This window comes from Triturus cristatus, chromosome 1_2 (genome assembly GCF_964204655.1).
Source record: "Triturus cristatus chromosome 1_2, aTriCri1.1, whole genome shotgun sequence".
In the NCBI taxonomy this organism is placed as follows: domain Eukaryota; kingdom Metazoa; phylum Chordata; class Amphibia; order Caudata; family Salamandridae; genus Triturus; species Triturus cristatus.
The window spans coordinates 99,984,715-100,012,469 of record NC_140580.1 but is presented as its reverse complement, the minus strand read 5'-3'; the positions used below and the strand labels follow the sequence as shown (position 1 = coordinate 100,012,469).

The window sequence follows — 27,755 nt, the reverse complement described above, 5'->3', positions numbered from 1 at the left end:
CAATTGCGCTACCAGCACACAGCATCACTTTGGACCACAGACTATCTTTTTCTCTCAAACACAAAATAAGCAGTTTGTTTCATCAATCTCGGTTCAATGCAAGAGCAGCAGTACATTGCCCATTAGGTTCGCTCCCCTCTTGAGTGTCTATATTGTAGTAAGCTCACTATCTCCCCCATACCCTGTGAAAGGTTCTGGGGCAGCCTTGCCCCTCATAGACCACTTTCTCTGCTATCTTACACATCCTTACGAACCAGCGATTGCTGTTTATTGGGTCACTGCTGAGACCCCCAGTTCTTGACAATGTCTTTTTGATACCACAAATCCCAGAAGGCATAACATCATGGAGCTCGCGGCAGATCCACCTCACAAGGAATCCCAAGCCCAACAAACGGCAGAGTACCTAAAATGCCCTGGCCCAGTACAGAAGAGAATTCCTCAAGTATTTCCTTCCAGTAAACTTGTATGTCCTGAGGTCCCCAAAGCATATGAAAGAAAGTACCCTCTGCCCTGCTGCACCTAATAGACATGAGGGTTTTAACTTTTCCCACCTTCTATAGTTTACTCTATCATAGCATACGCTACATAGGATTTTAAGCTGAATCCGTTGCAACCGTGATTTTATTGCCACCTCCCTCAGATGCATGAGTGCTGCCTCCCAGTCAGTGTCCTCCATCTCATCTAGATGCCTTCCCAGTTTGACCTCAGTTTCTGGAGATTGCTTGGTTTATTACTAAGAAACATCCTATGTATCACGGACACTGCTTTTGTCTCCATGTTTTCCATGAGCACTCTGTTTTCCAAGGGCATAATCTTGTAGTTCTGTCCAATCAATCCTTCCTGCCCACATTGCATTCCTGAGCTGCGTGTATTTGTAATACCGTGTGTGGGAGAGATTGAATTCTTCATAAAGGTCATAAAATGATTTTAGCTCCTCCCTCCTCACAAAATCCCCCCATCTGGGTAATTCCTATTGGCTCCCAGCTATTGAAGCCTGTCAGCTTGGTGACCTCCCCTAGTGCCTCTTCTCTCCAAAGAGGTGTCCCCCTTGTTAGTACTCCTCACACATTTGATGGCTTTGTCCCAGGCTGCTAGAACTGCCCTAGTGGGTCCCAGCGACTCCCTCCTTCCCATAAAAATAGTTATGCTCCATTACCATTCTCTCGGTTCTGGTTGCTGGGTCATCTCTCGGCGTAAGCCCCCAGTCATTGAGGACTTGAAGTTGAGTAGCCCGGTAGTATGCTCTCAAATGAGGTAGTTATATACCAATGCTGAAATGTGATCCTAAAGAGTCTGACGCACAATCCTTGGCTCCAACCCACAGCAGGCTTTTCAGTGCATTGTCTAGTCGATGAAAGCAAGAGCCCGGGACCTCAAAGGGGGTCTTTACTAAAACATATAGAAGCGTAGGGAGTTTCATCATTTTTAAAAATGTTGCCCTTCCCATTAAGATAAGGGGCATCGACTGCCACGTTTGTGCATCTGGCTAGAACTCCTGCAGCTTTAACTCCAGGTTCTGTTACAAAATCCTCGATATATAGAGTGTTACAAAGATACATAAGTATTTAAACTCTGCGTCCACCATCTTGGGAGCTCCCCCAGTTTGATCATTGTCACAAATGGTAATTTGATAAATTATAGCTTTATTAACATGTATTTTAAATCCTGCATGTGACTGGAACTCCCTAAGTATCTAAAGGACCACTGGAATCTGAGTCACTGGATCTGACAGGCACAGGCGAGTGTCAACTGCATATAGCAATATATTTTCCAGTTCATTTGTGTCATTTGTGCCCCCTGGAAAATTGAGCACATCCCCCTTGGATCTAATCCACGATGCCAGATGTTCAACAAAAAGAGTAAGTAGAAGGGACGAAAGTGGACACCCCTCTCTAATGCCCTGATAGTGGTAAAGGTTTCGAGTAGACCCCATTGACCTGCACCACTACTGTAGGGGATTCATATAGCAGACCCATCTATGGAATTTGTGGACCAAAGCCAGAACACTCCAGTGTCAGCTGGAGATAGGAGCAGTCAATGGAATAAAAGGCGTTTTCGGCATCCGTAGAAAATATAGCAAGCGGGTCCTGTATCTGGTTGATTCTACTGAACTAGTTATGGCTCTATGTAAATTCTCTCTGGTCAAACCCTCGGGTATAAACACTGTTTGGTCTGAGTCAATAAGTCTTGTGATCTCCTTTACCACCTTTAACACCAACACCTTGGCTAGTAATTTGGTCTCAGTATTTCGGAGCACTATGGAAGCACAGTCTGTTTTAGGACTGCCCTTTTTATGTATAAAAAGGATCCCAGCATATCTCCGGTCAGGCGGTAAGATGCCTGTCTCTTTGGCAGCCTTACACTTGTTAAGAAGACTCAGTTCCAGTAAACTAGTGAATCTTTTATCGAACTTGACTGTGGTACAATAGTTCCCAGATTTCGAAACTTCCTCCCCACCCTCCTCACCAGTGCATTGCCCCTAGAGCTTCTGAAATTTCATCTGGAGTCAGCTGTTCTAGTAGTTCCAAACTTTCCCCTCGAGAGGTCAGGGTATTAATCTGGGTTAGGAACTTCCAGTATGTGCTCCTTTTGTATCTCTTAGTTGTCTTTATGCTTGACGTCTAACGGAGGATGGGTAAGCCCAATATTTTGTTCAACTTTCCTTAAGTAGCAGAAGGTGAAATATAACTCACCTCAATGTTTACAAAGATTTTTGCCATGTCCTTTAAAATGTTCAGAAACCTAACCACAATTTTGCTGTTATTTTCTTTTCAATAAAGATTGGATAGATTCTCATATAGAAGATGACCTTGACATTGTGCTCAAGGGCATCAATTTGCCATTGAATAAGGGAATAATGTGCCACTTCAATGAAATATGGTAATTCGTAATTGCACACAGAGCACAAGCAATTAAAAAAACAGTTTAATATAAAATACAATAAACAAATACACTGGTAAAGTATGAGCGTATGTTCTTCTCAAATGCGGGTCTATAAAACTGACCCTTTGTCATGAGTTTTTTTTACCTGAATTTTTGCCCTTTTTACTGATTTTTTTTTTTTTTTTTTTTGGTTGAGCCTGCTGTGTTGGAGAATGTACTTGAAGCCCCGCCCACTCTCCGTCCATATTTGTCATTGACTTGTGTCATTGTCCTTCGTAAATGCTGGCATCTGATTCGTTAATAGGATTGTTTGTCCTTCCTTAGAACCGCCTTGCCTTCATTGGTAACCTCCCATGAGGGCTGGCCCTTTTACTTTGGTTGTTACACAGCACATCTTCTTTAGTCTGTAAGCACTATTTTCATTAATGAGTTTCTCCTACTGCAGGCTGAGGCCCTACATGCTTTCCTGCAACTTCAGCGCGCCATGCCCGCTTTCACAGGGTGCTTTTACAAAAAAAAAGCATTTGTTTATCAACTTGACAAACAAATGCTTTTTTGGGTAAAAGTGCCCCATGACGCACTTTCACTTAATAGCGGCCACGGATGTTCTTTACACATGGCTCGTCTAAAGAAAGGGGCGTGGACTCTAGTGAAAGCGCATCATGGGGCGCTCGTAAACAACAAGCATTTGCAATGCGATAGGCCTCGCATTTTAGAAACTTTAACCTGTTGGTATTGTAAATGGCAATGCCTTTTATTATTGCAGGTTTTTTAAACACATAAATAAAAGACGTTGCCATTTACAATGCTAATAGCTGAAAATCTCGCAATTGCGAGACCTATTCCATTGCAAAAACCTGTTGTTTTTACAGTCACTACCGAGAAGTGGCCTCCACGCTGGGCTGATTGTTCTTCCTTCGTCGCCTAGGTGTCTTAGGATGCAATGTCAATCAACAGAGAGATTACTGGATGAGAACGCAAAGGGTGACCAATGAGAACTCTAGGACTCATTTTTTGGCGCTTGAGAATTTGTGCCAAATGCCCTGCCCGTGGGGGGTAGTGCTGTCGAGCTTCCAGTTGCTGGTTGTGTGTGTGCATTACTCCAGAAAATGCGCCAGCGTAATCACCGTTTCAGCCTTTCTCGTGCAACAAGCTGTATTGGTTATTATCAATGGTTCATTGTCATTTTTTTCTGTGCTATGTATCATCATTTAAAAATATTAAGTGTCCGTGCTCTAGTATAATGGTATCTAAAGTTACAGTAATTTGCTTTGCCTGCTTTTCTGTGCTTGTGTTGTCCTCTGGTGGCAGTTTAGAATATTGCCGGTTCCTTTCCCTTGATGCGGTGGTGAAGGGAAACGTATTTCAATCACTCCAGATTTACAAGCCTCTGGCTTTGCATTCGGCGCTCGCGCCGCCCATTCGACAGTGTGGCGGGCAGGCGGGCGGGCAACTAGAGCCAAATTTCGGGGGGGGGGGGGGAGCTGAAAAAGATTTCGGGGGGGGGGCTAAGTCTTCCAGCCATAGGCAGAGTGGCTGTAAGAAGGGGTGAAAACGCAACAAAAGCCTCATTAACGAGTAAATGGTCTTTTAAAGACCTGTGAAGTACTCGGGTGCGGCAGCAATTAGACGGACGCCAGCCCGCGAGGCTGTCTCAGCCGGGCTGACACACATGACGGGGGTGGGCTGAAGCCCGGTGAGCCCAATGGGTGTTGCGCGCCTGGTGGCAGGTATAGTCCGTCATGTTTGGGTTATGCGAATTTGCAACAGGGCGACCCCCACCCACCCCGCCGAGAGACTGCTCTCGAGCTAGGAGTCTAAGAGAAGTATTTCAACCCGTGTAATGTCCATAACGGCAGTGCTACTATGCTACAAACGTGGCACTGAAATATACGCCTAACATGGAGGTAGATTCCCATTGCCACAATACTAAAACCCCTTACGTGCAGGGTGGTTTCTTTCGAACGCATCAGGGACATTCAAATAGTTTGTGTTAAACGGTGTTCTCATAGTACCTGGTAAGGTTACAGGGCCGGCCTTAGCACTGGTGGCGCCCTGTGCGACAATGATTTTTAACGCCCCTCCCCAATGACCACCTCTGCAATGGATTCCCGCACTACCACCCTTTAACTGTCTCCATAACCACTCTCTCTCAGATGCATTTAATTCGTTTTATAGCGTCACTCATAAAAGTGAAGGGTGTCCGAGCACTTTATATTGCACACACTTTACAGAGACAATCAATCATATATGTGTAAATCAATGTATAGGAAATGTTACATAAGATGGAGGACTACAAGGGGTAGGATTTAAATGTCATCCATACTGGTAGGGAGTAGAGTTTAGGGGGGCTTGGTCTGGAGAAGCACAAACTCAGAATTTGAAATGTAACACCATGGTTGGGGGTTCTCTTTAATAATCAGAAATTATTTCCACCCAAATGAACCCTTTGTGAAACATTAGGATAATGAAAGTCTGGGGAAAAAATCAATACGCTCTAATCTGTACTTGAAGTCTGCATTTCAGTTATTTTATGACAGTTAGTAGCTCACTGTTTTACATTAGGAGTTTAACTTGTAAACTGCAAGTAACAAAAGGAAGTGTCTGACTAAAGCAGTAACCAACTGGCCTATTTATGCTATATTCACTTTGTGATTTGCATGGTACACATTCTCTGCAGCAGTCATATTAACCCTCTGCACTACCTTATGATGAATCAAAACTTCCAGCAGTCAAAACTTCCACTAGACATAACTACGGTCTCTCTCCAGGAAGAACATTAATCACCGGAGTTAACTTGACATTTTTATTATTGGCTGAAAATTGCTGGAGGCCAAGAACGTGGCCGTGTGTGCTTTAAAAACAATGTAAAGTAGTAAACAGGCGCCCCCAGGTGAAGTCTGCACACGGTGCGGTGGCACCGGTCGCACCGCCCTATAGCCGGCCCGTTAAGGATATACCTTTGTTGTGTTCTAGATGTAGATTGTTATATGGTGACATTATAGTTGGTCGCAGTTGATGCCTGGCTACCCGGGAGAGAACTACGCTCGTGTTGTGCTCCTGAATAAATAACTTTATACTCGACATGCTGTCAGTCGGGTTGATCTTTATAACGGCTTTCTGTGCGACACTGCCTTGGTTTATATTGCAGTCTTGTACAGTAATTGCAGACTTGCCACCCAAAATTGGCCAGAAAGTCTTTTGTCATTAAACAATATAAGTGTACAAGTAAGAAAAAGTTAACATGCCACCATCTAAAAGTAATGTGTAGATGTTTGCGAAAAAAGTAAGAAAAAAAGGACCAGTCACAGAAGTAAAAGCATCTACGAAAAGGAGATTGTCCTACTAGACATAGGAGAAAGGTGGACTACCTTTTACGCGGACGTGCACATGTGCAAGAACAAAAACACCATCACTCTCAGTTAAGAGAGCATGGCTGAAGTGGACTGACCCTTGCCACATATAATCTTGCCACATATAATCTGTGGTGAGCGAAAACAAACAGACCAGTGGCTGAAGAGGGCCGATTGAAAATACATGTGTGTTTATTTATGTTTATTAGGAATGTTTTGAAAAAGATGAAGCTGATGACACAGCTAATTCTGTCTCTAGGCCAGGTCTGAAAAAACACACCCTTTGAGATTGTCAGAGGAACAATGAAGACACATCAACACTACCTTGTCAGCATAGAAAATTCATACCTTAACTGTTAGTTTCATAGTGATCTTCTAAATCGTGACTAGGTCAGTGTAGGTGGAATATGCCTCCTTTTTACACATGCCGTCACCCCGCATGCAATTACAACGCGGTCGTTACAATGACAGCGTTGTAACAACTCATACTATTACCCTGCAAGTCGGAACAACAATTTGCTGAGGGGGGCGCTGGATGTTGGAATAGTATAATATACTATTCCAACTCCAGTCTGTGCGGACAGTAGGGAAGGTGTTGGATTTTAAATTCAACACCTCCTCCCCCCTCCGCAAGTCGTTGTTTTGACTTACGGGGTAATGGTATGCGTTGTTACAACGCGGTCATTGTAACGACCATATTGTAGTTGCATGCGGGGTGAAGGCTTAGTTGTGAGGGCTGTTTACTGTGTAGGTGTAGGTAAAAATAACCCAGAGAAAAAGGACCTTTCTGTTGGGCAAGGGATGTCAGTAAGAGTGCTGTCTGAGTCCCCACATGTTACATTACGAAGTATCTTGTTTGTCGGAAAGGTACGGGGGCCCATCTGGCTGCAGTAGAACTAAACCCAGGTTAATGCACTGACGCAGCCCTTTCTCATGGAATGAGTGCCGGGTGGAGTGGTGCTGTGGATGTATATATTGGGTTTTAGAGAATAGAATAGTGTACCATAAAATGCTTATGTGGGCAGAGTGGGGTACAATATGTTTAGGTGTGATGGGTGGGATACAGTGTCTGAACGTGCTGCAGCAGGTCAGGCTTGCTAGTGTATCGCTGTATGTCTATTCTTTTTTAGTGTGTTAAGTTGAATGGTATATATTTGGATAGGTACGGGTATTTGGATAGGACAGTGGTTCCCAAACTTTTGACTCCTGAGGACCCCCATTGAGTCACCACTGGAAGCCGGGGACCCCCAAGCAATTTGTAGGTTTTAAATTTCAAATATTAAAAGAGTAATTCGAAAAAAATAAACAAACGTGTGCACACAAAACAAATACTCAAATTACTAAGGATTTTCGGGGCATATTTACAAGTCCCTATCGCCATGGGAACGTCACTTTTTGCGATGTTCCTGTGGCAAAAGGGGCTTTGCCTTATTTACAAGGCAGTGTTAAGCCACTTATTGTGGCCTAACGCTGCCTTGTAAATAAGGACCCCTTTCACGCAATGCTTAGCGTGAAAAAGGTGGGCAGTGGGAGTTGCAGTGGGCGTTTCACTCCATCACCCATTGATTTTGATGCTGCCCTCTATTTACAAGGTCAACTTAAATAGGAGACAGCACCAGAATTAAGACCATGAAAAACCTGGTCTTAACTTGGAGAAATGAGGAGAAATGCCTTATTTCTCCTCGTTTTTGCTTTTTCCAACGGAAAAAGCAAAACACCTTTGATTATTTATGTGCAGGATGGTGACCCTTCCTGCACATAAACAATCTTTAATAAAAAATTTGTTTTGTAACTTCCATGTGTGCTGCATTAGGCAGCACACATAGAAGTGACAAAAAGGCATTACAAAATTGTTCATCTGCAGGAAGTGGGAACATAGCAGCATCAGGATAATGATAGACTGGGAATAAACATATGTTGCTTACTTTTACCATGCAGTTTGCAAGCAGCTCTTTGACAGTTTATAGGACACTGTGCTAGATTACAATTGTCCCTTATGAATTGCACTGTGACAAAAGAATCTCTGTGACAAAATCAGTAGCCCACTGACCTATGCACATAAAATACTGTTTTTTAAAATGCATTGTACACGTTCTTTGCAGTAGGCATATTAACCCTCTGTGTCACATTAGATAAGTCAAAGCTGCCCCTAGACAAAACTCTCATCTCTCTCCAGCAGGTACATTAATCACTGGCATTTTCTTGACACTTTTATAGTTGCTCGAAAACTGCTAATTTTACAAGGAACTTTGCAGTGCTTTTAAAACTGCAGCCTGCGGACCCCCAGGGAATGTGCCACGGACCCCTGGGGGTCCTCGGACCCCAGTTTGGGAAACACTGGGATAGGAGATGCAGTATGTTTGATGCAGTATGTTTGATGCAGTATGTTTGAAAATGATAGACTTTGTGCAACTTTATGTGCTCAGTAGGGAGCAGTGTGCCTACATTTGATTTTGTATGTCATTTTAGTCTACCTCTTGCCACTCAATTATCCTACGTAAATAGCACCTTTTTGTGTAATCACATACCTATAATGTGTCCCTTAATGTTCTGCCTTGAAGTTATATGCTGAAGTATATGTGGTGATCTCATGTTGAGTATATTCCAGTGATGCAATGCTGGAATGTAGAATGTCTTATGTAGATTCTTGATTGAGAGATTCCTTGTAAGTCAGTTACTTGGGAACTGCTGAAGCTGTGGCTAATAAATACATGACTTGAAGTATTTCTGTTTACTGAACCTTATTACATAATACTTCACTACAGTATACAAAAAAATAATGGATGAAATGCTTGAATTACCCTCAGCCACAGGTAATAAATAACTCAAGGCCGCATCTCAGACCATCATTGGAGTAGGCCTCTACTGAGTGAGACAGATAAAAAGTAGGAGTGGGCGAAGAATTCCACTATGCCAGCAGAGTTCGCGGAGTTTTGCCCACTCGGCAGAGTTCTGCAAAACTCCGCAAAGTGACGTGTGGCATGTTTTTTTTCTCTCGTACTACTCGCCAACATTAAGTTGGCAAGCATTCGAAAAAATATCACAAGCTAGACCTCCTCCCTGCGAGATTTCTCAACACAGGCAGTTGCGACACCTCGCATTGAGGAAGCTGCTGCCCGAGTAGAATGTCTAATAGAGCAGCAGAAAGCAGCAGCGCCCTCCGGGGTGACGCGGAGTGCCGTTTGTTCTGATTTTACAACACTGAACAAACTCCCAGTGCATAACATCACAGTGAGCAGCGCAACTTAATAGTCTTTGCTGTTGGCGTAACTCTGTGGAGCGCAGCAGAGTTTTTGCGGCCCTTCATGGAGTTCCACGGAGCAGAACTCCGCCCAGGCCTAATAAGTTCTGCTCGCAACCATCGATTCTTAATCATGGTAAGCTGTCACCACCCCTCTATATACCAAACACTTGACGGCGATGTTAATGTACAGTCAGTGCAGTGAGAGCATAGCTGGTTCACCCCTTACTCAGTGGACGTAAATGTAAAGAAATAGCAGAAATATTTGAATTCTAACTGAATACACTCAATCCATTACAGAGAAGAAAGTAATTTACTCCTCTTTTGCCTAATGTTCTTGTGGTGTTTGTTTTATTATTTAATATTATAACTTTTGCCAATGCTCTTGTTTTACAAGTAACTCACAGTGTTCTATTTTCTACTTGTGCATGTATTCAAAGTTTTGTTACTATTGGAATGTTTGGCTGATGGTCTGGAACACTGCTGTCAGTTGGAGCAGCCATCCTCAGCCCTCACTTCATATACAACTTATTCCTCCGGTTTTCTTCAAATAAATCTTGGAGACTATTGAAGACCTATGTTGAATCTGTGATGAAGAGTTGGAGATACTTGATGACAAGCCAGAGACACACTTCAATTTTGGCGACGAGGGTGGGATTTAATATTTTTGAAAACAAGTTGTTAATCATAGAGGGAAAGTTAATTCCTCCTTCTTGTTTCAGGAAGAGAATTTTGGAAACTGCTCATTCCGGCCATCTAGGTATGACTGCTACCAAACGCAGAATCCATAATGATTTTTGGTGTCCTTCCGTTGATCGTGAAGTCGAAGTTTTAGTGAATGAATGCACCCAATGTTCATACAGTGATAAACATTTATCTACTTCTTCTCCATGTCCCAAACCCACAGTTTCGCCAAGTAAAGTTTGGCAAAGAGTTGCTTTGGACTTTCTAGGGCCATTTCATGTACTTCCTAATTGCTTGAAATATTTTATCGTACTAATTGATCATCTATTCAGATGGGTGGAAGTTAGAGGCGTTTCTGAGCCCAGTACTAAATCTGTTATTTGTTTTCTTCAAGACATTTTCAGTAGAGAGGGTGTTCCTGAAGAACTGTTAACTGACAATAGGGTACAATTTACTTCTATGCAAGAATTCTTAGCAAAGATGAGTGTCGAGCATCTTCATACTCCTCTTTACTTTCCCCAAGCCAATGGTAAAGTGGAAAGATTCAACAGGGTTTTAATTGAATGTATACAAAGTGCAATCAAAGCGAGGGTGGATTGTGAAACTGATATCCGAGATGTTGTATGGGCATACAGAACTTCTCCTCACTGTGTCAGGTGCTGTTCCTTTTGAACTAATGAGAGGGAGAAAAGTTGTTTCCACTCTCAATCCATTTTGGAAAATGAAGCTTTCAAAGAAAGAGTGTTATGTAAAAGAGGATTCCATTAAAGCAAAAATGCCTGAGTGATGAGGCTAGTCTCCGCAAGTATGAAAGATCCAAACTTCCTGTTTTCAAAAAAGAAGTTAAGTTTACCATTGGACATTGGGGGTGTGTCAAGGATCCCCTATTGTTACAGAAAGGAAAATCGAAGTTCAGAGATCCGGCATGTATTGTTAATATCAGAGGTCAGGGGTGGTGGAGTGAACTAAAGAATGATGATGGATTAAACCCAGATCAGTTGACTGGGGTTGAGTGTTTGATTTGCTCAAACGCTCCGTCCATCATCCCCTTTGGTATCGCTTTGTTCGCCCTACGTTGGCAGGGTATGCCTAGACGTGGGTCCCTTGCTCACTTTGCCACTGGATTCAAGATAGCCTGGCTGATGAGGGTTATGAACCCGAAACCGGTCCCAGGATGCTTGTTTCCGGTCCAGGGAAGACATGGCCTGGCTGTTCGGGCTGGACTGTTCCCTTGAGGCACAGGGTCAGACTAATTTGCATATGGCCATGTCTGAACTGGAGTGAGCTAAAGAATGATGATGGATTAAACCCTGATCAGTTGACTGGGGGTGAGTGTTTGATTTGCTGAAAAGCTCCATCCATCATCCCCTTTGGTATCGCTTTGTTCGCCCTACGTTGGCAGGGTATGCCCAGACGTGGGTCCCTTGCTCACTTTGCCACTGGATTCAAGATAGCCTGGCTGATGAGGGTTATGAACCCGAAACCGGTCCCAGGATACTTGTTTCCGGTCCAGGGAAGACACAGCTTGGCAGTTCGGGCTGGACTGTACCCATGAGGCACAGGGTGAGACTGATTTGCATATGGCCATGTCTGAACTGGGGTGGTGGAGTGAGCTAAAGAATGATGATGGATTAAACCCAGATCAGTTGACTGGGGTTGAGTGTTTGATTTGCTCAAACGCTCCGTCCATCATCCCCTTTGGTATCGCTGTGAAACTTAACAATGGTCAATGGTGGAATGTTGGACGATTAGCTAAAAGCAAAAGAAATGATGTTTGTCAGGGTACACATTTGAATGTTCGAAATTTCTCTGGTGTCAGAAGAAGCTCTAGAGTTAAAAGAATCCCCAGTAGATTTGTTGACTAATTGTTTGTTGGTATCTCTACTTTCTTCTTGTTAAAGGGGGGAGATATGTGGTGTTTAGGTTTTATTTTTAAATATTGTAACTTTTGCCAGTGCTCTTGTTTTAAAAGTAACTCACAGTGTTCTATTTTCTACTTGTGCATGTATTCTAAGTGTTATTACTATTGGAATGTTTGGCTGATGGTCTGGAACACTGCTGTGTCAGTTGGAGCAGCCATCCTCAGCCCTCACTTCATGTACAACTTATGCCTCCTGTTTTCTTCAAATAAACTTGGAAACTATTGAAGACCTGTGTTGAATCTGTTATGAAGAGTTGGAGATACTTGAAGACAATCCAGAGACACACTTCAGTTCTACAACAAGATAAAGGGATTTTCCATAAACCAGCTTCACCTAAGGAAGTAACTCTCATTGAGAAGTACAAATTAGCACCACAAGATCCAGCAAAGATAACTACACAAGCTAAGCCAGACTCTTTCGGTCTTCACTGCTAGAAAGATTCATCATCACAAAGCCACCCAAATAAGGACAATAAACACTATAAGACTGTGGGAAAGAAAATGGAAGGCAAGGTGCAAATTCGAAGGCGTTTTTACATAGATATTGGCACCGACAGTGGGAGGAGATGAAAAAGCTGTTTTTTGTTGAGAAATGCCAAAAGAACGGCATGCCCTTGTTTGAAAATATATTTCAAATGCATGTTTAGAGTCAACTCTCCATGTAGCTGATACAGCTAGTAGATCGCTGTCTACTCCTACTGTACTGTGCACACAAGTGTGACTCTTATTCCATGGTACATATATCAGGGTTCATATCAGAGGTTCAACCAGACTGTCGTTAACTGGGGAATGCCCATTTTGGCCAACTGCAGACACCATGTTTGACAATATGAAAAAGTTAAATGAAACTGATTAGGTCGTGGGAGCTCTACAGTCAAATGGGATCTAAAGACATAGTGCCACAATCAACAGAAAGTGAGAAAACTCTCCAGTGTTTCAAATTACGGAACATCAAGGACAAACTCTGGTTTATTATAAAGATGGAGCAGCCAAAGAGAGCATTTAATACACTCCAGATTTTTATTTTTTATTTTAGAGGGAAAAGAAGAGGATAGACCTATACAACTCCAAGCAAATGACTCCCCACTGAATCTCCCCACCCCCATAACCCAATACATCACTAGTAGCAGGATGAAGGTCATCCTGTACATATGGAAGTCAACAATCACAGAAAGTGGATACTAAACTTGTTAAAAAAAAAAAAAAAAAAAGCTATTTTACAGAATTCATCAAGAGGTTCAAACACTTAAGCTAAAAATGCAGACATACAAGAGAAGAGGCATATTTACAAGAAATGCAGAAACCCTTTAAGAAAGAGCACTGGAAGAGGCCTCACTAACAGAAAGGAATAGGAGTGTATACGTAACATGTTCCTATGGGTCCTCCTCCACCATTTCCTCTTCAACATCCAGAGAAGACACAGTGGTTCCTGAGAGGCTCAGCACCTCTCAGAAGAGGGACAATACCAGAGGGAAAAAGCTGGAGCACAATATTCGCACACTATCTGTGGTCTTTTTGGATCAGAAATCAATAGACTACAGCAGAGGGACCCTGAGTATATCAATAAGTGAGGAATGGATCAGGGAAAGAAACTATTCAAAAAACAAAACTTCCTACACTAGTTTATTTAAGTGGAAGGCAATATGTCCATGAAATAAAGTAGAACCCACAGTCAACGGTGTATAAAACTATGTTATTTCATTTATTAACTCATTTTTTCATTTTTTATCATTTTTTCAAAGAACTCAAAGAACATATACATATATATTTTTCAGACTGTATAATGATACATGTAATACATTTAACATCGAAATATTGAAGCACAATTATGACTAATCATAAACACTGTACAACCATGACATAAATAAGAAACATATATACAACATATATTACAAACAATTAAAGACAATAAACCTGAAAACTCAAAGAAACAACAATATATTGATGATTAAAATCATAGGTTGTGGAGTTTGAACATAGGACCAGCGCCAACGCGCATTTCGGAGCTCAGAAATACTTTTTGCAGGCTCCTTCTTCAGGGCGTATTAGAGTGGTCTTTCAGAAAAACAATGCTTCGGGGCCTAGTTTGTTGTCCAACACTCATACAATAAAGTTAAACATTAAATATTGACAGCCGTTGGTCTGTGGGTGTAAAAAAGCCACAATAAGTAATTGTGAATATTATTTTAGTTTTTCAGTATATTAAAAAAAGGGAGGAGCAGGAGCTGTAGGAAGAGAAAAGGGAGTAAGAACCTCTCATACACCCGTGATACAGCAAAATAATTTTTTGTGAGAAAATACCGATATAGTTCCAATCACCTAAATACAGAAGATGAGAAATATCGGGAAGAGAAGATTTATAAGAAGAATATTTGTTAATATAAACATACTTGTCAGAAAGAACTCTTATACAAGAGGATACCGGTGGAGCTGCTACTTCAATCTTTAATTTGGCGTTTAAAATAGCTACAATGAAAAGAAGAGAATACACAATAACCCTTGCAAGATCTGTGGACTTAGTTGGAATACTGTATGGAAATAGGGAAAACTCACGGGACTAAGATGAATTACTAGAAGGTATAAATTGGGATTTTTCTTATATGCGAAAGGAAATCTGAAATTATATCTGTTCATAAAGTGGTAAGAGGGATCTGTATCAGCGGAGCGTCTACCATGAGTAGAGGACGAACAATTTAGAAGTCAGTGTAATGCTAGAAACATGCCTCACGATAGGCTATTATAGTGTATTCAGTGAGGCGAGGAAAAAAGTAACTTAAAGTTTTGAAGGGACTTAAAAGTAAAGGATTATACCCAACTACTTACTAAAATGTCACTAGGCGTGAAGACAGTATCAAAGCCGATGGTATGTCGTCAAAGTTTGTTCAGTATAACTGGACGGGCATGTAGTGGAATCCAGAAGAATCAGTAAGGATAATCACGTAATTAAGATTAGCCTGAAGGTGTACAAAAGACAGGCTATATTAGAATACCTAGATGTATTTAGGAGGACTAGATGTATATATAAAGCCAGGCCTACTTACTTACCCAGATGCGACAAAAAAGAGCGTGCTAGTAGTATCCGGGCCGGAGATTTGGGGGCCAGTCAGGAAGTTATCTTAGTACGGTGTACAGACCCGTGGTGGTATAATTGTCAAAAGATGTAGGTGAACACTGGGTTTAAATGAAACCTGAAAGTATACAAGTTATAAACTTAGTCAGAGTTTAAGGGGGGGGGGGGGGAAAGAAAAGTATGTGTGCGAATTGCTAACCTCAAGTTCTATGACAAATAGCATATAATTTACCTATTCTCGTTTCTATTCAGTCATCAGAAAGGCTGGTGTCTTTGGGACGTAAGTCGAGTACTCAGCGTAAATGGTAACACTCGTTAAGGCAGTCTACAGAAAAAATACGCATAGTTTAGGATTACTGCTAAAAGGATAACAGCGTGGGCAAGTTTTTAAAGGAAAAAAGAGGCTGAAACTAGCGTGAATGCAGTCCTTACCAGGCATTTCAGCAGATACATGTCACGGGTTCCATGGCTATCGCTCTCAAGGGAGTGTATATAGAGATTGGCGTTTTCCTTATAAGGAGAACCGGGAAGTGATGAGAGCAAATCGTGGACACTGAAATGGGACTAAGAAATAAACGGGAAAGCAAGCTTAAAGTGAGGTCCCGATTCGGGTGCAGGCTTTGAAATCAAAATAGAAACGGACATCTTGGTAGGGGAGTAAAACTCTCTAACGTGAATTCTAAACGTTTACCGCAGGAAGCGCTCAACAATCACACGACATTGATAAATAATCCAGAGTTTGCTAAATTTAGAATTATGGAGCAAAACTTATTAGTGGTCCGAGAGATACTGTATTTAACACAAATATAAGAGTATGTATATTGCCAACTTTAAAAGTATAGGCAACATCGCGACCAAAGTCTCAAAAGAATATTTAAAATATTGGGCAGAATAGACAGTTCTCAATATATGGTTCCTTTATCAGGATAAAGTGAAGGAATATATTTTCCTAATGAAATTTCCACAGGGTAGCACCAGAAGTACATCTATGTAATCACGTTTTCCCAAGGGAGATGTTCATTCAGGCCTTTTTCCTGTGTCTGAAGGACATGTATCCAAAAGACTTCCCTTTTACGTCTAATGGCATCCACATTGAGATTATTTGGAGGATGTACATGTTCCAAGATTAGCCACCTGAGGTCAGAAATACTGTGATGCTTCTCAGTCCAATGGGCCACCAGGGGGGCCCCTTCGCGTTTGTTAAGTATGGCTGACTTGTGTTCGCTGAAACGTACACGAAATTCTCTGCTGGTTTCTCCAACATATCCTTTGTCACAAGGACAAAGGATAAGGTAAACAACATGTCGAGTACGGCAATTGGTCATGTCCTTGAATGTGAATGTCCGTTTGTCCCAGATCAATTCGTTAGTAACAATGGCAAACTGGCATGCGTGGCAGCAACCACATTTGTGAGTACCACTAATGGGTTTGGTGCCAGTGATAGATTTCTGGACAAAGGGATTGGCAATAGGTATTCTGGACTTAACCAAAGAGTTCCTTAAATTTTTATTGCGTCTAAATGCAAAGATGGGCTTGGGGAGACTCTTTCTTGAATGATCTGTATTTAAAATATGCCAATCTTTGTTGATGATTTGTCTAATTTTGTGGTCAATATTGGAATGGGTGGTAACACAGACCAATTTCTCATCAGTTTTAATTTCTTTGGGTTGCAGTAGTATTGTTCTATCATAATATTTTGCTTTTTTGTAAGCATCTTTAATCAGTTTAGGGGGATACCCTCTACTGGCAAATTTTTGTTTGAGTTCTTCTGCATGTATATCATAATTTGATATAGTAGTACAGTTCCTACGCAACCGTAAAAATTGGCTAAAAGGGATGTTGTCCTTTTGGCTTCGAGGATGGAAGCTGGAGTACTGGAGTAGGGTATTTTTGGCTGTGGGCTTGGTATACAGACTGACCTCAATTTTTGCATCAACAATTTGTATCCAGATATCTAGAAATTCAATTTTGGACTTACTTATATTGGGACTAAATTTAAGGTGGACATCACAGAGGTTGATCCACGCCATAAATTCATGGAGTTGTTCTTCTGGGCCTCTCCAAATAAAAAAGATGTCGTCAATAAATCGAAACCAGCTTTTGATGTTTTCACTGAATGGAGCTATTTCATTAAAAATAAACTTATTTTCGAATTCTCCCATGTAGATGTTGGCTACATTTGGTGCACATGCTGCGCCCATACTAACTCCAAGTATCTGTTTAAAGATTTGTCCGTTAAATTCAAAGTAATTTTCTTTTAGAACAATTGCTAGGCATTCCAGCAGGAATAGCCGGTCAACAGCGTTGTTACTATTCGCGACGGTATGTTTAACTGCTTCCAATGCCCCTAGTTGAGGGATGTTGGTATATAAAGCTTCGATGTCCATGGACACTAGGAAGTCTGTATAGGTGTTAAACTGAATGCCTTCGATTTCACTAATGAGGTGTCCCGTATCTTTTATGTATCCTCGGAGGTCAGATGCCAACGGTTGAAGAAACTCGTCCACATATTTGGACAAGGGCTCAGTTAGTGACCCAACAGTAGAGACTATGGGTCTAAACGGAGGGCTGGAAAGGTTCTTGTGTATTTTAGGTACTCCATATAAAATGGGTATTCGATGGAATTCTACATTAAGGTAGTTAAATTCTTGTGTGCACAATGAACGTCTATCAAGTGCTCTTGGGTGATCTCCAAAATGTCAGCTTTAATTCTTTGTTCTGGATATCTCCTGGATTTAGCATAGTGTTCGGGGATGTTAAGCATGGCCTCAATTTGCTGTATATATGCTGAACTATCCATTACCACGATCCCTCCCCCCTTGTCAGCAGGTTTAATGGTCACCTCAGAATTGTTGGCCAGTTGTTTAAAAGCTTGATATTCCGGATAATTCAAATTATAATCCGGTTTGGGAACAAAGGAGAGAAGTTTTTGGACTTTGGCAGTGACCACCTTTTCGAAAACACCCACTTCTGCACCTACTTGGTCTAAGGTGGGTGAGACAAACAATTCACAAAGGGATGGTGATGCAGATGACACACTGGCCCTTTGCCTTCATCTGATGGTACAAATGCAGTGGCCCTTCAGAATGACAGTGGGCGGCGTTCGTCACTGAATAGTGACATAGGCCCAGGCCCTGGTACAGCTCTTGCAGAGATAGCAGGCGTATATGTGGTACTCAAGAAAGCAGATGAGGTTTCAGAGCTCCCTCTTCCTTCAGTGAGGTATTATTCCAAAATCAGCCAACTGCCGCCACGGTTGAGCCCTTGTTAGCCTTTAACAATGCCATTGTCGAAACATTAAAAAGAACCATAGTCAAAACCAGCATCCTGTCCAGTGGTCAATCAATAGCTCAACTTTACTGACCAGCCTGGAGACCTCACTTTCTTATCCTTGCATCCATTTTCCTAGAGTTCTGTGGTTCTAGCTTCCTCCACAACAAAATTGACTTCTGTAGCTTTCCCTTCTTAACCATCCAACAGGGATTCTAAGGAATTGGAAGATGTGGGGAAGAAGACCTTTTTGGGGGGAATCCGTATGTTACACCAATGCCCTTTTGGGACATGGGAGCATTGGTGGTCCTTAATCTACTAGAACGCCCAAGGGGCCACTTCGCAGAAGCAGTCCACAATGGGCAGGATGTCTCTTGCCAGAGTGAGGGTGGATACGGCGGACTGCTTTGCCAGAACCATGAGCTCATGGTTACCATGAGAGGGCATGCCTGGCTGTGCTCCACCAGCTTTTCAGCGGATGTCCCAAATGTATTTGTGGACGTGCCATTTGTTGGCGTACAGCTTCTTGGGCAAAAGGCATGCGCAGCGCTTTAAGGACTTCAGACAACATCCAGGGATTTTTGCACCTTTTGAAGATGAAAGGCTCTTGGTAGAGTATTCCAATGAGGATGGAGCCAATACTGTCCACTCAACAACAGCAGGACCCTCTGGTCCGACAGAACAGAGGTAGAGGCAACGGATGTGGCTCACAAGTCCTCCTTCTTCCTCTGTTCCACCATGGAAGTCTCAGTAGATCCTTTGTGTGCTTGATGCCGGTGGGAGGATGGTTATTATTTTATAAATGCCTGGAAGGCCATTACTTTGGACAACTAGTTCCTTCAAATCATAGAAAAGGGATAAACACTACCCCTTCTGCCACCCTCCCCCAACAAACCCCCACACCCCAACACTTCTTTTCTTCAAAGGGCCATTACCAGATCCTGCAGCAGGAAGTGGGGCCCCTGCTGCAGAAGGAAGCAGTTGAGTTGGTGCTCAAGGCCTGCCTCCTGTCCCTTCATGGTTTTTCTCTGCAGATCTTGACAGACAACATGGCAGCAATGTGATACATCAAGAAACATGGAGAAGTGAGGTCTCACCTTCTCTGTTAAGAAGCGCTGAGTTTGTAGACTTGAGCATACCAACAGAAGCTGGGGCTGGTGTTCAGTCACCTGGCGGACACACTCAACATGAGCGCCGACAGTCTGTCAGCATCATCTTGCTGACCACAAGTGGTTCAGAATGTCTTTGCCAAGTGGAGCACACCACAGATGGATCTGTTTGGCACTCACTACAACACACATTGCCCACTGTTGTGTGCCCTTCAGAGTCTGTTGCAAGGAGCTTTGGGGGATGCTTTTCAGTCGGAGTGGAAGTTTCTGCTACATTACGCATTTCCCCCTTATACTTGATTCCTCAACTAATGAGGCATTTTCAGAGGACCTGGCCCAAATAAATCTCATCGCCCCAAAATGGAGGAGAAGGGTGTGGTATAGAAGCCTAATGCACCTGTGGGCTCCCTTTTGTCTCCTGCTCAGAGTGGTACGTCTATCTCAATCTGCCACCCCATCTCCAGAGGTTACACCTTCATGCATGGAGATTGATGGGGGCAATCTGCGTTCCTTTCAGCTTCCACCAGAGGTGGTCAACTTTATCTTGTCAGACCAACGTCTCTCGACAAAATCGGTCTATGTCAGGAGATGGAATGCGTTTGTAGCCTGGTGCGAAGGCACAGATATTGACCTTTCGAAAGTGACCTAAGCTAACATCCTTTAATTCGCATTATCCTTGGTTCAACAAGGTGCCGCATTTGGAACAGTCAAAAGATATATTTGGGCTTGTCTGTTTTTTTGTATCCCCTAGACCAATTGTCTTTAGTCAAGTCACTGGAGGATGTTAGATCCTTGAAGGATTTGGCAACATTATTTCCACAGGTTCCTTCTATCGTGCTACAATGGGACCTGAATTTAGTATTGCCATTTTTAATGGGTACTTCATTTAAGAACCTTACACAGTTGCCTGTTGAGGCTCCTTATGTTAAGGACTGTGTTTTTGGTTGCAGTGACCCCAACTCGTCTAGTTAGCGAGTGTTTGTCCACCTTTCACATGCTTCTTCCCAGATAAGGTCGTACTGTGAATTAAAGCAGCTTTCCTCTCGAAGTTGGTCTCCCCTATTCACCTGAGGCAGTATATCAATGCGCCCCCTTTTCATCCACTGCACCACTTTACCATGGGAAAGGAGCGGTTGGGTAGTTTGGACCCTAAGCATGTGGTAAGTTACCATATCGGTCATACGAAGGAGATCACATCTGATGGCAAACTTTTTGTTGGAAACACAGGAATCAAGAAAGGCAAGGTAGTTCAAAAGAGAACTCATACCTGCTGCGTTATACTGCGCATCAGGATCAGCTATGCACTGGCTTAGGAGCAGCTGCTTGAGGGAAGCCAGAGCCATTCCACCAGGACAAAATCTTCAGTGCAGCCTTGGCAAGAGGTGTAACAGTTGTAGACATCTGTAAAGTGGCAGCGTTGGCCTCCATCACACTTGCATCAAACATTATTTGGGTTTGAAAGTGAGGAGGGATGGTCACATCAACTACTGAGTTTTTCAGGATTTCCTCACTTAGTTTCCATCAGATCCTCCTAATATGGAGAGTATTGCTTGCGATTCTATTCAAAGGAGCGGAATCTGCTGGTAGAAGTGTCCATCAGAAGAAAAAGTTACTTGCATTAAGTAACAATCTTTCTTGTGGATACTTTGTCTACCTGCTGATTTCTCACAAATCCCACCCTCCTCCCCTTTTCTGAAGGAAATTCTTTAAAAGCCTTATAAAAAGATGCCTATTTATTTTAAGTAACTGCATCTATGTTTCGTGTAGACATTATTCCCGCCACCACCTTGAACAATCAGGTTAAAAATGGGTGAGAACTGGCGTCCGGGTGCAGGGGAGAGGGCTCTGGCACCGGTGATGTTACCACAACTCCCTTTCATCAGAGCCAAAACGCCGTATCATCATAGGAAAGCTATAGAAATGTCCAAATCCAGACTGACATCTGGGAAATTCAAAGGTGAGGAATCTGTGGGTAGATGGAGTATCCACCATAAAGATCGTTACCAAAGGTAAGTTCCTTTTCCTACTCGATATGATGTTGTCTTGCATTCAGCTGATACCAAATGCGACACTTCATATGAGACCACCTCAGGAACGGTTGAAAAGTCAGTGGAATCAGATTCAAGGTGTAGATCTAGTAGTTGTAACACCAAAACTGAGCCGAGAACTAAAATAGAGGATTGACAACCATATGTTACAGGGCAGGAAGTTAATACAAGTCATAACAAATTAATTACTCACAGTATGTGCTGCTCATACGGAATCAAGGGTATTATTACAGGTAAGTAACTAATTTTATGGTCTGCTTTCATACTATCATGGATTTAACCCAGATCTCTTGACTGGGGGTAAATGTTTTGATGTGTTCTGCATTCCATCCATCAATTGTGTGTCTTTTGCTTTCATACTAATGCCTGCATGTTGTGTGGGATCAATTTAATTTGCGTGTGTCGTTAGCAAAGTTGTAAAAGACCATCCTGTGGGCATGAAGGACGCATCAGGCAGATAACAGTGGTTTGGAGAGTCTAAGCCAGTATGTTCCTTGATTCTTCCACAGTGAAACCATTAGTTGTGGGCCCCAGAATCCTATTAATTTGTAAACTCTGTTCAGTACACAAACAGAGAAGCTACAGGCTATTAAATCTGCTCTTTACCTGTGTGTTAGCCTACAGAAACCAAGAAACAGGGCCTGGAGAAGAATGAGTTTAAAGGCCACTCATCCTGTTCATGGCATTAACCCCTTGTTACTCCCAGGCATGTTGATCCATTCAGCCTGTTCCAGTTGTGCTTAGTAAAACAGACCTACAGCATCGACAATCTCAAACATTGGGAGTCACGCTTCACATTGGACACAATCTGGCCAAACAAGTTACTCTACCGTCACAGGGTGGCCTAGGTATCATCCATGATATTCTACCATAATTGTACCAGTGCAGTTGCATGGGATTCTGTCAGCCTGTTTCTCACAGATCTAATGAAGATATAACCCCTTTGTAATGCACATGCAAATTATCTCATGGACTGCAAAAGCTATGTACACACTTCATTATTTCTGAACTAGTGCTGCTTATTTATACTTGACGATACTGTATAAATGTCTTTTCTTTGGAGGTTGGGGGCTTTGTCAGTGCCCATTTTGCGGTATCTTTTGAGTGGTAGCTAGTAGCTTGGAGTGGTAATTATTCGCATATGTCTTGCAGCTTTTATCCAAAGATGTGAAGCAGAGGCTGGGCTGCCAGGAGGAGAAGGCAGCAGCAGTGAAGCGGCATCCTTTCTTCAAGGCAATGAACTTTAAGCGCTTAGAGGCCGGTATCCTGGATCCACCTTTTGTTCCTGATGTAAGTTGTCATCCGCAGTTAAAATAGTTGTGAATTTCAAAATACCGGGCATGGAGAGGTGTAACGGGGCGACCCAGGGTAAGCAAGTACTGCCTTGCCAAAGGGAGTTTTGGCACCACAAGGACAACACTTGCATCAAACTGAGCCGGGTGTTACCGGTGGGTCACAGACTGGAAAAAGTCTTACTCAGTTGGGGACACTGGGAGGAAAACGAAAGGGTTTGTAGACTTTTACATTTAATGTTGAAGCCTAGTGACTCTAAGAAAATGAATTGACATAAATAAAATGACGGGTTCTGTTTCCGCTGGTTTGCACATTGCTACAGGGAGGCTATAAATGTAGCACCAATAGTCTGGCTTTGGCTAGTTGAGTAAGGTCATTAACTTAAATGTTTTCACCAAGTTTCTCTGTATTGGCAATGGGAGATCAAAGACAAAATGGTTCTGGATGAGCTCCGCCAACCACAGCAGGGTTCCAGACTTGACATCTGACCCAAAGTTGCTGATCTCAAAACAAATTAAGCATCAGTTAAGAAAACACTGGTCGAAAAAGAGGGTTTTATATATTCAAACTGATATTGAACAAGCAAAAGAGATGGAAAACACATTGGACTCTCCTAAATGAACTATCAGGTCTTACCTGCAATTGTAATGCATCACTTACACTGCAAGTGCCCTTGCCAAAAATAACATTTTACTCAGCACACTGTGCTGAGGATGTGATTAGTATTCAACCCCCTGAGGTAAGATGAGGGAGAGGGCAGTAATCTCCTGTTTCTACAAGAATAACTAGTTTATATATTTTATCTTCTTTTTCTCCTGTTGCCCCATATGGCCTTCTGCATTCTGCGTCTCTAGCCTCCTCCCTTTAGGGATTCATGTTCCTCTTTCCTTTTAAGTCCCTACAGAGGGCTCCAGGGTCACTGTATTACTCTCCTTATCGGAGGGCCTGAGAAGCATCTATTGATGTTCCACTCACATGCCGTTCACTAAAAGATGGGAACATTTCTCACGTTCTTTAATCATCAAAAGATAGACCAGTATAGGGGTACCTCTTGGATGTTAATGAAATGGTTACCTACACTTGCTTTACTATCAATATGCTTTTTGCTGATCCCTCCCACTCATCCATCCCGTTGTGATACATTTCTCAGTCTTTCTCCTGCTTTGGTGCGATGCCTGCTGTTTTCATTCACCTATCCAGATGTCCCTTCAGCACTCCAGGATCCATACTTGCTGCCCCTATGAACTTAAATGGGCCTGCCATGGAGCCAATGATTGTCATGTTATGGTTTGGGTTTATTGAGGAGGGAGGGATGAGGAAAGGGAGTAGTTAATCTAAATAACGTGCACACAAGTCCCTTTAGTCAGGTGACCCTTGACTGTCATTGATCTGTCAGGTCACTTCCTCCTGGCAGGTACTCTCTGGCTCCTTGTGTAGACAGGGAAGGTTTTAAATCCACAGATCCAGCAGGAAAGCAGCACTACAGACTTTCACGACCGGAGGGAGAGCAGCAGTCCCACTATTGGATCTCAATTTCTTCTCTTCTAGTACTGGTGGACAGGGCGTCCCAAGTGTCACAAGAAACGCTGAATAATGTATTGGCTGAGGTCAGTACTTTTCCTCCTGTGGTGACCAGGCTAGGCAAAGTTAGTAAGGTGGAACCTTCGAATATCAGGGTGCTTGTCCAATCCTGGAGGTGCACGTTTCCAGTATTAGCTCATAGGGTGGGTATGCAGTCCAGGCTGCGATTCTTGCTTAGGACGGTCTGTGTGGATATGGAGTAGTTTCAGACAAGGAAGTGATTTGATAAGGGGGATGGGTATCATGAACAGGAAAGGGAAGAGGTGTACACTTCACTGTCACGGGTCCTGGAGCTACATTAAAAAGTATCTTGTTCGCTACCTGCCTCATCCAATAGAGAAAGCTTCTTTGGGAGCGAAACCATGGATATACATGTACCGGTCTAGTGTCTGAAATGGACATTGGCAAACACCACAAAAAGGATCACTTTCTTATGTAGCATGCACATGAAGTCCTATATATCCTATCCATGCGCTGTATGTGTGCATACAAACATGTAAGGGCCTTTCATGAATGTCCCAGACTTGATGAAGGCGACCACCTGTTGTATAAAAGCACAAATGTGATTAATCAGTGACCAAACGGCAATTCATAACTTCTTCATAAGTACATCCATTGCATGACAATTCAAGACAGTCTTCCAAGATGGCATCCTGGTATTGATGATGATCTTGTTCTTCAGCCTCGAGCAGTCTATTGCAAAGATGTTCTGGATATCGAGCAATTCTCTACTGTGAAGGGAGTCAACTTGGATCAGACCGATGACGACTTCTACTCCAAGTTTTCCACGGCATCTGTGTCCATTCCATGGCAAAACGAGGTAAGAAAAATGGGAAGGGAAATGTGTAGCATAGACACTGGCTACTCTCCCCTAATTCTGAGGAGATATATACTTTCCAACTGTATATTAAACTCCCCACATCCATTCTACAATCCTCACACAATTGCATTGTCATATGGACTGTGCTGATATTGATGTGAATCATTCCCACTTCTAATACACCACAGTGGTACCCAACCTCTGGAAAATATTTACTCTGATGTTAGTTGTTAAATGTGACACCCTTTCTCGAGTTGTATGGTGGTAGCATAGCTTCAGACACTGGAAGGAGTCCCAGAAAATGTCAGTATTTATGTTTCACAACCTCATTAAACGGAAATGTTTTTACCCTAATGATGATCCACTTAGAGGAAAAATGCTGCTCCTAAGCTGCAAGATGGAAGAGGGGGTCATTCTTCCAATAGGAAGTTTAAAACTGCATTGTGCTTAGTAAGGTACTGTACAAATGCAAATATAAGTCCCATCCCACTGCTGCCACCAATGGTAGAAATTGAGGTCTCTGGTTGGCATACCTGTCCAAGCAGGAGCCACAATCCTACTCGGGGTAAGTCAGATACACTACCTAAAAGAACCTGTGCTCACCCTCTGGCAGCTTGGCACAGAGCAGTCAGGCTTAATTTAAGAGGCAGTGTGTAAAGTATTGTGCAACACCTAAATTACAGTAACACAGTGAAAACATCACAAAACGACTCCACACCAGGTTAGAAAAGTAGAGTAAAACAAGACCAAAACAACAAAAATCCTATAAGTAAAATAAATAGGTTTTCAAAGAGTAAATTAAAAAATAGTACTTAGAAGTCAGTAGCGCTAAGAGGTTATTTGAGGTCTCGCTAGACCGGGGTACATCCAAAGTTCCTGGCCGACCGTGATAGAAGGCAGGCCAAATACAGGACCCATGCAGGGTCCGCTGAAACAGTACCTTTGTATGGAGCAAGTGTCGACGTCGGAGGCTCAATGTGTTGGTTCCGATTCACACAGTGAAGTCGATGTGTCGAAGCTGAACCTCGCAGCAGTGTCTTCAGATTGGCGATGCGTCATCGTGGAACCTTGCAGTTGGGATCTCAAATCGGCACGCGCAGGGATGTCCTTGGATAGGCACTGTGTCAGAGGGCACTGCGTCGGTTCTGATCACGCAGTGATGGTGATGCATCAATTTTTGGAGAAGCAGTTGCAGAACCCACTTCTGAGGCCCAAGACTGGAGGAGGCACTTTAGGCAAGGGTTGGACTCACAGATGGCAGAGTCCATCAGCACGAGCAGAGTTGCAAGAAGCCCTTTGTTACCCTGAGACTTCTGAGAACAGGAAAGCCAACTAGTCCTTGGGGAAACATGGGTTCAAGGATGTAGAGAACAGGTCCAGTCCGCCTCACTCCCGGGCAAGAAGCAACAGGCCAACACAGGTAGCAAAGTGCAGTCCCTCCTACAGCACAGCAATTAGCAGGCCAACATAGCAATGCATGTAGCAAAGCGGCACTCCCTCCTACAGCACAACAACTCTTCTTCCAGGCAGAATGTCGTTTGTTCCAGGAAATTTCTAATTTGGTAGTGTCAGATGTCCAGTACGTATACGCAAATGTCCCTTTGAAGTGGTTGAGACTTCAAATGGGCCTTTGACGATCACAAGGTACCTGCCTTTCCTGCCCTGGCTCCATACTCACTACAGGGGGGTATGCAGCTTTTTGTGTGGGGACAGACACAGCTCTATTCTGGTGCAAGTGTCAGCTCCTCCCTTCCGATCTAATCTGGCTGGTATTGTACAATCAGGATGCAAATGTCACACCCCAGCTCCCTTTGTGTGACTCTCTAGAGGGAATGCAAAACCCAGAAGTGTATTCAGAAACAGGCAATGGCACAGAATGCTTAAAGTAAGAAAATACCAGCTTTCTAAAAGTGACATTTTCAGACTTACAATTTAAAATCCGACTTCACCATAAATTGCGATTTTAAATTGTGAGTCCAGAGACACCAAACTCCAAATCTCTGTCTGTTCCCAATTGGAAAATACACATTAAAGATGTTTTAAGGCAATCCCAACATTAACCTATGGTAGAGAGAGGTTTTGCAGTAGTGAAAAAGCAGTTTTTCACTACAAGGACATGTACAACTCAAAAGTTTATATCCTTCCTTTTCTATACACTGCACTCCTAATAACTGTCAAGGGCTCGGCTAGAGAAACTATTCTGGGGCTAGTCTCTCTCTGACTTGCCAAAGGTATGGGAGAGTCGATCCAGTAGCCATGGTTCCTTCACTCTACAAAATTATTTGTGAAAAGTAGGTGACTGCTGGAAGAAGGAAAAAAATCACACCTCTTGGAGGAATAGGCTGAAGGCATAACATTCTCCAAGAAGCAAGTAAGTTGAATAATCTTGTACTGGCTCAAATGCTCAGCTTGGAGGGGTTGCCGTCAAAGTCTATGATGTACTGTTGCCCTCAGGACAGTCTTCAGCTCCCTGCAGCAACAG

The 27,755-nt window shown here is 42.8% G+C and overlaps 1 protein-coding gene across 1 annotated transcript in view; it reads left to right on the top strand.

The window, feature by feature from the left end:
- Positions 1-27,755, top strand: part of GRK5 (G protein-coupled receptor kinase 5) — a 481,725-nt gene that overhangs the window by 444,883 nt on the left and 9,087 nt on the right. The window contains exons 13-14 of the mRNA XM_085602911.1: positions 22,732-22,869; positions 25,136-25,273. Coding sequence (XP_085459037.1) covers positions 22,732-22,869; positions 25,136-25,273 — 276 coding nt within the window. The remainder of the gene's footprint in view (positions 1-22,731; positions 22,870-25,135; positions 25,274-27,755) is intronic.